This window comes from Nicotiana tomentosiformis, chromosome 3 (genome assembly GCF_000390325.3).
Source record: "Nicotiana tomentosiformis chromosome 3, ASM39032v3, whole genome shotgun sequence".
Taxonomy (NCBI): Eukaryota; Viridiplantae; Streptophyta; class Magnoliopsida; order Solanales; family Solanaceae; genus Nicotiana; species Nicotiana tomentosiformis.
Window position 1 is genome coordinate 145,503,600 of NC_090814.1, and position 10,238 is coordinate 145,513,837.

A 10,238-nucleotide genomic window follows, 5' to 3' on the forward strand; every position below is an offset into this window, starting at 1 on the left:
TTTTGAATGTCTATTTAAGAATGCCACATGGAAGACATTTGTCCATTTTTTGGAAATATCAACATTTATAGATACTGTAACTTATTTTGTCATACACGCCAGGTTCTTTTCTTAGATTTTTGCTTGATTTTAGACACATTAGGCTTTTTTGCAAGAAAACTTCTCAAATATACCGAATACGTCTAGTTTGTTAGGGCGGATTTTCAACTCTTTTAGCAATATTCTGATTTATTCTGCTAAAACATTTCCACGTCAAAAGTTGACATCTTTTATTTTAAAAACGAATCCACGCGTTGATTACATAAGCTTGCTTAATTAATCGATTATCTTTTTTTTTTAATAGGAGATAATTTCTACCGTATAATTCGTTGTTCATTTTGACTCGAATTGTACAAGTGCGTTAAAAAATTCACCAAATAAGTAAAATAATTGATTTTGAACACAATTAATTAAATGAATTAAGCTAGAATCTAGAACTCAAACTCAAAAGGTCCGGATCTCCTCTATTGATATATAGGGCAGTCCGTTGCATTAAACTTCCGTTATACGCAGATTCGAAAAAGTACCGGACCACAAGAATCTGTTTTACACAACCTTATCATACATTTCTACATTTCTGCACTTCTGCAGTGCTGAGAATAGTGGTATTTGAGTAACAATTAGAATCCCACCCAGCTTGAGCCTTGAGGTTTGGCAAAGTTTTAAAGTTATGTGGAAGTTAATTAGATATTCAATTTATTTTAAAAATTAAGTCACAAGCATGTCTTCTTTTATTAACATGATTTTAAAGATAAATCTCTAAGTCCAAATAATTTTTTCCCTAAGCAAATAAATTGAGTTGATGATTAATGGAAAGAAAAATAAGAGCAGTTTATGATCCTATGATACCGTGACTGGTTTTTAAACTTGGAAGAGGATCAAAATTGCTCGTGTTATTTGAAATTGACCAACTTTGTCTCCATTAGCTTTTGGTCTAATATTAGCTCCGACGTAAAAAAAAGATTATTTTTTCATTGATCTCTAATATTGCTCCAATCGAAGGGTAATTTTAAACCATAGTAAAAAATTTATGTGTAAATTTGGACTTTGTTTTGAAGAATTTCAACAAGTGAGTCCATAAATTTCACACCCGAACTCTGTTAAATGCAAATCCAAAACATCTATTAAAACTTAATCAATGAGAAATTTCAAATAGGACATGTTGAATGAAGCACTTTTCAAGAAAGTGAAAACGAAGACCAAATCAAAATAGGAACAATATTATTCACACATATAAAAATTCAAATCACCCAAAACATATTGCCAAAAGCATTAATTGCACGAGCAAATTATTTTCTTATTTCATTCTTATGTAGAAATCCATCACACAAGTCGTCTCTTCTCCGCATTTTGCTTTAAGTCATGGCTGGTCGACGGCGGCGGCGAACGGAACGGCACAAGCGCAAACACAACAGGACGGTGTATTTGGTTGGCAACAGTTGCAATTGTTACATGGTGGTTCCTTAAACCCAAGTTCTGCACCAATTATGATCATATCGTCAGTTGTTTATGGTTGTAAATTATAGTTGTCCAATATTCTATTCGTTTTAATTTATGTGATATTGTTTGACAGAACACATAGTTTAAGAAAGAAAAAAATATTGTTTCAAATGTATGGTCTAAAACAAGTCATAAATATTTGTGTGACTATAAATTAATAATTAAGTATAAATAATAATTAAACTTAAATTATTTATAAGTATAGAAGAAGATGTCATCCTTGTTGGAACAAATTAAAACGGAAAGTGTGCAACATAAAATGGGACGGAGGGAGTAATACTAACATACCTCGACGAGTCAGTCCGGCGGCGTTGGTGGGAACAGCCGGAGATAGAACTAGCATAAAGATGATGATAGTCGCCAGAAGAGTTTTCTCAGAATTCATCGCCACTGCCTTAGATTTAGAGGTTTATTCGCTAAAGCTATGATAATGTTATTCTGCATACACCACTTCAATGTAGTTACGATATATAGCTTGAGACAGTAGACTTTTGTTGTTTTTATATATGTTGCTTGATACAACAAGGCAAACTTATCATTTTTTAAAATACAGAATTGAGCTTTCAATTCCAGTAGTTGGAATTATTTTACTAAGTAAATTTAAAGTTCTTAATTAGTCTAAGTGTTTGACGCCAAAAAATTAGAAAGCCAAATTTACAACTGGTAATTAAAAAATAGTCATAATTTTAGAAGTAATCGAAATTAAGCCACTTTTTCATGTACAGATAAAATCTGAATAAAAACACCCTCAAAAATCCGGAAAAGTTCTAGAATAATATGATGGAATTTGAATTTTTTAAATATGAGATTCGAGCATAATATGCTGGAATTTCATAATATGCTGGAGTTCCACATTATATGCTGGAAGTTTATACGCAGGAGCTCCATAATTCAGCATATTATGCTGGAACTTTCCGTGTGCTGGAGTTCCAACATAATATGTTGGAAGTTTATATGCAGGAGCTCCATAATCCAGCATATGATGCTGGAACTTTTCATGTTTCAGCAAAATAGTGGTTATGTTTTAATGACTTTGTAAATGTTGATTATTTTTTAATTACCAGTCCGAAAACTGACTAGCTCATACTATTTTGGGAACTTTACATAACTGTCACAGTTTAAAATAAATATAACAAATTCTTAACATGAAATCCAATATTACAATTGTGGCAAGAAAATATTTATATTTGTAGCACATAGTTCCATTAAAATAAGAATATTAATTATTAATCCCTAAACATAAGCAATTTGAATGGAAAGTTAATAATTCTTTGTACAAAAATCATGCCTTTTTTTCTCTTTATCTATTAGTTTTCCTTCTTTTTATTCATCTTCTTAATTTTGTTTTCTGTTGAAGCCAAAATATTTTTTAAATTTGTTCCATTCGTTTCCTTTTTAATTATCTTTCTTAAGATTTTCTCTTCCTTCTTTCTTCCTTTCTTAACATAAAGATCTTACTTCGATAATAATATACGTTAATATATACAAAACGTATATATAAAAAATATACATTGAATTAACACATATAAAATATACAAAAAAAATATACATCTTCAATTAAGATGACACTTAGACATGTGAAATATACATTAAAAATACATCTTAAAATAAGATGGCACTTCACAAATAAATATACAAAAATTATATACATAAAAATACATTTTGAATTACTTGATATACAAAGTATAAAAGACGTATAAATCAATACATCTTGAATTTAGGTGGCATTTACATATGTATTAGATTTTCAAAAATGGAGTGAAGAAGATGAATGTTGGAAAGGGAGAATGAAAATGGACAAAAAAAGTACTTCCCGTGATTAGTGAGTCAGTTAACTTATTAAATATTGAGCTTAATTTTTATAATATGCTAATAATAAAAAAGGAAGGTGTTCTTTATGGAATAAACAATAAATGGTGCTTTTTTTAAAGTAATAGTTAAAAAAGAATCGAGCGTGCAAAAATCTCAACTATGACTGCGTTGGATCGATCAACATTTGAATGGGCTTGCTACTTTCATGAATCTTGTGGGCTTTCAAAGAACGAATTTGGAAATAGTTTGGACTGATCTGTTAAAGTTCAATACATCTGAGTATCTGACCCAATACTTAAATTTCGCTAATCGCTCCATTCCTAGCCCGTTGCCAAGGAAAGCAGGAGGACTGTATTTTGCATATAAATAGTGTTAGGATTTTTACCTTCCTATATACTATATGAAACATTATTACCTTCCCTACTCAAGTTTTAATTTAATTATATGGGCATATACAATTTATCAATTATATATATTTTAGGAATTAAATGAGATATCCTCCCATTCCCTCCCCTCATGTTTCTCCTTTAATCACGCTAAAACGTATCTAACGTACATATCCCGCTCCCTCCACGTATCTCTGTACACACCCCCATGATTTCGATCCCCTCTCCCTCCATTAACGCTTTCTTCCATTTTTGTTCAAAAAGTTTTCTCAAATTTTCTTATTTTTCTCTCAAAATCCCTATGAAATCGTTATTGCTTCAAATTTTCCTTCCCTTACGATGAAAAAGAAAGGATCTACGAGGAATAGCCCTAAAAAAGCTATTGGTGGTGATATTTCTTCTTTTGATTTGGGTGATTTCTCATAGGATTCACCCAAAAAATGGTAAAATCCAGACATGCAACACCGAAGAGAAATTCCAAGCTTTCTCCTCGTGAAGCTAGGGCAGAGGCTCGAATAAAACTCAAGCATGACAGGGATGCTGCTGAAATAACATCTAGTAAATCAATAAAATGGAAGGGCAAAGAAATTGCTCGTGATGATGATTTCGTCGAAGAAGAAGTTATTCTGAAACCTGCAAAAAAAAAAAAATCAAAGTTTCTTCTATTGGCAAACCTTCAAAAAAGAAGAAGGTTCAAAAATCTCCTAAAAACATACCTCAACAGTCATTAGAGAAGGTAAAATTGTAGTACTTACAATTTTTTGTTGTTATTCTTACTTAAAAAACTATTTTCATTCTCATCCTGATACCTATTTTGTTGTTGTTTTGTAATTGTAGAAATTTTGTGTACATTGTGTATATTTCTTGTTTTTTATCAATTTTTTTACATATTTCTAGAAATTATAAATTTGTTGTATATTATTTGAAATAATTTTGCTAGGGTATGTATTACATGATTTAGTTGGTTTTGTTGGTTAATTTTTGCTCTATTTATAGATGTTAATTTCATTTTCTATAAATAAATTGTATATATTATATCCAGTTGTTAGTTTTTTTCCCAATTTTAGGGAAAAAGGGTCAAATATACCCCTCTACTTTCGAATATTGTTTATATTTAACTTTTGTTATATTATTCGGTCAAATTTACCCCTACCATTATACTATCTGGCCAAATTTACCTCTACCATCAGCAAACTTTTAAAAATTATCCATCAGTCCGTCATGTGACCCAGAATCTCCAAAATTATGTTAATTAAGTCATTTATTCTTCTTCATGATTCACTATTTTTGAAATAATTGGCATTTACCTGATTTCTTAATTGGAAAAAAATTATAAGAGAAAGAAATATTAAAATAATACATCGGTTAGTAAATAAATTATAGTAAATTGAAGAATCTAAATTAGGCAGCTTGTCTAAAATTCAAAAGTATTTACAATACCCCACCTTTATTGAATTCATTGCACCAAAGATATGGAGACTTTGCAAGTATTAGTGATAGAAGTTAAAGTTCATTGGAGACTTTGCATTGTCGAATTCAACTTTGCTTTAATCAAATGCTTACGCATTGTGCACTCTTAAGTTAGTTGATAATTCTATACTAATCAGATAATAACAAAATATATTCAAATATACATGTACATTCCTGATTATCATCTGTATATAATACACAATAAATAGACCCACTAAATTCTACGGAGTGTATATGGTTGAAAAATAAATAAAATTTTAAACCAATTCCAAACTCATTATCACAAGAAAAGAAGTGGGTGCATTGGTAATTAAAAATATTCATAAATAATTTGTATAATCTTGTACCTTTAACATTCTCATCAATAGTAATTTCTGGAAATAATGGAGCAAGAAGAACAACAAGTGATTTAAATAAAAGAAAATTAGAGATTTTGGATTACTTAATAGATCAAGGAGTAATTTTTAAAAGTTTGGTGATGGTAGGGATAAATTTGACTGGATAGTATAACGATAGGGGTAAATTTGACCGGATAGTATAACGGGGGTTAAATGTAGACAGTATCCGAAAGTAGAGAGGTATAATTGATCATTTTTCCCTTTTTTAAATGTATATTACTTTTTAGTTTCTTGCTCTAAATAAATAATTGTCAGTTTATTTGTAGCTTCACTGTAGTTCAGTTGTTATATTTGTTATTGATTTTGTAATTTATTTGTCTGCAATGTATTACTATATTTCTGGCTGTAGATAAAGTGTAGCAGCATTGTTATTATTTTGTTTTCTTGTCTTTAAATGTGTTTTATTAAATATTTTTTTATTTGGTACAGAATTGAAAATTCTTTGCACCACATGATATTGATTATGGCATCATTAGGTTTCAAACATTATCCGACCCTGTAGTCCCTGCCCAAATCAAGGTATTATTTGTCTGAAAATGGGATAAAATTATTTAAGAAGACATATTTTGGACACTTTTTTCGCATGCCCAAAATATGTATCCAAAATCAGGCAATTCACCTTCTAATGAAGTATGAATTGAACACATTCGGGGCGAATTTTTTCACAGCAGAGATGAAGAGTGAGAGGCTGAACTTTGGGTTGAGGGAGTTTTCTCTTATTACTGGCCTCAAATATTTTAGAGAAGTAACCGACTTTGGTTACACAACTAAGTATGATAGTAAAACAATGAGGAGTTATTTTCCGAACAAGGAAAAAGTTGAGAAGTCGTACTTGAAACAAATTATAACCAATCGTAGTTGAGTGAATGATGAGAATGCAGTCAAGCTGTGTATTCTCTATCTGATAGAGTTCTTCCTATGTCCCTCAGAGAAAGATAATAGTTTGATTGACCATTTTGGGTTCTATTTGGTGGACTCGGGGAAGTATGCGAATTTCGCATGGGGTATCGAAGCTTATACACAATTGCTTCAATCTGTTAGGCATAAGTTGAACCTTTCTTTGTATTTTTATCTCCTTTGAGCTTTTCATTCGCTATGCAAATTTAGTTGTATGAGTGTTGCTCTACAGTCAACACATATATAGCTACAAGGGTTGGTAATTCAATTCCCCGCATACTTAATTAGACGACAACAAAAGACAAGATATGAATTTCTGCATTGGAAGAGAGGATGATCAAACCATGATGGATCAAGATAAATGTTTTTCAATTTTGTATAAGGTATTTTAAAATATTGATATACATAACACAACAAATCTACATGTTTATGGTACAGACAATATAACTACAAATTATCTACGAATTTTATACATATGATGACTATCTCCCCCATATTTTTATTTTATTCAGTTCACCAACATGATTGAAGCCCCAGAAGAGCTTTCTAGATTGACTTTGTCAGACAAAGTTGTATACATCCTTGAAGAAGCTGAAACGCAAGCCGAGCATCCGACAAATGCTCCATCTTTATCTGGCAATAAGCAGTCAATGGGAATAGATGACAAGAAAGATATTCTGAAACAACTAAAAAAATTAAGAAAAGATGTTGATAAGGTAACAACTGATGATATTCCAAGTTGGTTTATGTAATTTATGTTATGCAAATTATTTCTTTAACTCTTTTTATTTTTATACTTAGGTCAGTTCAGACCTTGGATTGTTCAAGAAAGAGGTATACCTAATTCTTGATTTTTAGGCTTCTTTATATATCTGTAATCCTCTTATTGTCAGATACATTATAAGCATTTTTGGTTCTTTAGGTTTTTGAAGAACTAGGTAGCATTCGAGTGTTATTCAATGATTCAATCAAGTTTGTCATACAGGAAATAAAGAGTCAACAAGATACTAACATCGATGCTAAAGTTTCATTCAAATTATATTCATTAACTAAAATATTTTTTATCCTGTTTATGTTTATATTACCATTCATAAAGGATATAGCCTCATAAATTTTGCTTGCAGTTTAGTGGCAGTTCTGAAAAAAATGATGAGCATTATAAAGTAAAAAACACACAACAGTATCCCGGCAGTAGTGCTAAACAAGTGTTGGGCAGCAACACTAAATATGTATTTGTTCAATTTTAACACAATTTGATGACATGTCTTACCTAGGTTAAATATATTACTAAAGTATCAACTAATAATCCACATTATATATCCAATTGTTGTATAAGATACAAGGCACATGTCTGATATTCAAAAGGAGGAGAATGTTCCTATATCATATCCGGTAGGTGTTGACTTATTTTTTCAGTTTCAAGAGGTATTGAACAAAGAAACTTCTGGTATAATTTTGTATATTTTTTCTACATGATTCACAATACATATTACATTTAATCTACAAGACATAATTTCAACAAATTAACTACAATTTAATAACAATTTATCTACATTTATTTTCTATTTATTACAAATGATCTACAATTCTCTTTCAATGTACACATTTGTTATCACAGAGAAGGAAAGTATGTATGTGCACTCTCCATATCAGGATGCAAATGTTGCCATACAAGGAGACCATTTCAATCTGGAGAAGGAGATTATGCATTTGCAATCTCCAATTCAGGATGCAAATGTTTCCCAACAAGGAGAGGATTGCAACGAAGCTTTCAGTGGTATTAATTATTACAATATAATTGTAGAAAAAAAATAACAGCTTTCATATAATTTGTAGTTTTCCTAACATTTCTGATGCAAGCAACATACAATGTTATTCTTTTATTTTAACTTTGTAGGTGAACCAGTCGACTTCATCAACGTAGATGATTCAGACAATGATTCCAAGTCTGGAAAAAGGACAATAACACTTGATGTTATTGAGTTGCCCGAGAACTTCTCACAGATAGTCAAGTTCGGCGAGGTTAATGAATATGAAACAACCCTTGTTCATCAAGGAAGAACAAGGGTTCCTGGAAAGCATGTCAGATCCCCCTTTCTTCCTTATTTCAGTTCTGATGGAAGCACTTCTATTGGCCCTCCTCTAATTTTCAACATCAAACATCCATTTACTGGGGTAATGGGTGAAGATGTTGATCCTGCTTTGTTGGAAGAATTCAATAAGTGGTTATATTTAGGTACATGCACAATTTCAAAGAGGTTAGATTCTACACTCTTTCCATATTATCGAATGCATAGAATTTATGAATTTCCAATTACAACTACATTTTAATTGTACTTGCTATATCTTTATATAGGAAGAAGGCGCCTTATACTGTAAAAGATAACCAGCTCAACCCGTGGTTAGATCTTGGAGTGGAGAAAGTTGATAAAAATGATTGATTTTATACTTTGGCACATTCCGGAAAAATCCTGAACAACACGGTACACTCATACCCCGACAGAATTTAATGATAAGCTGAAGTATTCTGTTATTTTAGATATCTATAGATTTTTTGTTAAAATATTATAGTTAAATTGTATGCTGCAGTGAGAAATAATATAATTTATTTCTTTGCAGCACATTGATGTTATTTTGTACTACTTGAGGAAGAGAGGAAAACATGGTCCTGAAAACAAAATACGATTTCAACCACTTACTATATGTTCAAGACTAGAATAGAACAAATTTATGAGAGGTACAGTAAGGCCCCTGTTGATAGGAAGCTTGCTGTTGTCAAACCCCAGGACGTCGTATCAGAATACATATTGGGGGTACTGATTACTTGCAAATGTTGCATGGGACAAAGTTGAGTTTGTAATTACGCCCATAAATATTGTTAAGAAATTTCATTGGTTGTTGGTTGTATTTGATATTACCGAAAGGATTCTATATGTTTATGATTCTATGGTCTCTTCACGTAATCACAAACTTGTGGAATCTGTTGTCGACAAGTTTGCTATTATGATCCCCTTCTACTTGTCTTCCACCAGCTTCTATGGAAAGCGTTCAAACATCAACTACAAGAACACAAAGACATACATTGAAAAAGGTATTACTGACTCTCTTGACATTCAGTGGTTGGTCGGTGAGATACCCCAGCAAAAAGAGAAATCACTGTATGTATTGCTTTTCCTTCAATTTAACCAATTGAATTTTACATTGAATGTTAAAGCTTTTTTCCTAATATTTATTGCAGTATTTGCGGTGTATACGTGGCGGCATTTGCAGAATATGCCAGCATTAGACAACTCTTGATTTCAAAGGAAGACCTTTCTGATATTGATCAACACCGTAGACGCTATGGAGCGCTCCTTTGGGATTATGCTAGAAAAAAGCAAGAGCTTAGTGAAATTAGTAAAAGTGAGGTGACTGGGAGATTAGCAAGAAGAAAAGGTGCACTAGCTCTGAGGGAGAGAACAAGAGTCCGGACCAAAAAGAATTAGTTTTCCTTTTCAGTAGCTATTTTATAGGGAAAGTGTTTAGTTGTAGCTGGATTGTATTAAAATTGTAGGAAAATTATTTACTAAGAACAATTCAGCAAAAGTTTAATTGTAGCAGATTTGTGCTAAAGTTGTTTTAGCTTTTGTTTTGTTATGTTGTCCAAAATTCTACTACTTACAAATAAAAATATTTGTAACATGTTTTTTTATCGAAATTTGTTAGTACTTGATCTCCATATTGATACTATATAATA

The 10,238-nt window shown here is 31.2% G+C and overlaps 1 protein-coding gene and 1 long non-coding RNA gene across 3 annotated transcripts; one reads left to right on the forward strand and one right to left on the reverse strand.

The window, feature by feature from the left end:
* Positions 1-1,241: 1,241 nt before the first annotated feature.
* On the reverse strand, positions 1,242-2,016 carry LOC104085287 (uncharacterized). The gene is made up of 2 exons (XR_683812.4): positions 1,828-2,016; positions 1,242-1,515 (listed from the first exon to the last, which is right to left on the reverse strand). It is a non-coding gene; the product is annotated as an uncharacterized lncRNA (long non-coding RNA).
* Positions 2,017-3,928: 1,912 nt separating this feature from the next.
* Positions 3,929-10,238, forward strand: LOC104085288 (uncharacterized). Of its 2 annotated transcripts, none has more exons than XM_033653186.2 (8): positions 3,929-4,473; positions 7,015-7,218; positions 7,309-7,336; positions 8,121-8,279; positions 8,400-8,760; positions 8,859-8,985; positions 9,122-9,660; positions 9,741-10,238. In XM_033653186.2, exons 2-6 carry the CDS (start codon positions 7,024-7,026, stop codon positions 8,941-8,943), a joined length of 828 nt encoding a protein of 275 aa, XP_033509077.1. In that variant the 5' UTR covers positions 3,929-4,473; positions 7,015-7,023; the 3' UTR covers positions 8,944-8,985; positions 9,122-9,660; positions 9,741-10,238. The 2 variants fall into 2 exon arrangements, with proteins under 2 accessions (XP_033509077.1, XP_070053877.1); XM_070197776.1 differs by having other exon boundaries at positions 9,122-9,593.

Excerpts from the sequence above, each read along its gene's own strand:
- LOC104085288 (XM_033653186.2), top strand. The coding sequence starts at position 7,024 with ATGATTGAAGCCCCAGAAGAGCTTTCTAGATTGACTTTGTCAGACAAA. Across the intron at positions 7,219-7,308 it reads TAAGAAAAGATGTTGATAAG|TTCAGACCTTGGATTGTTCA; the intron begins GTAACAACTGAT and ends TACTTAGGTCAG. Across the intron at positions 8,761-8,858 it reads ACATGCACAATTTCAAAGAG|GAAGAAGGCGCCTTATACTG; the intron begins GTTAGATTCTAC and ends ATCTTTATATAG.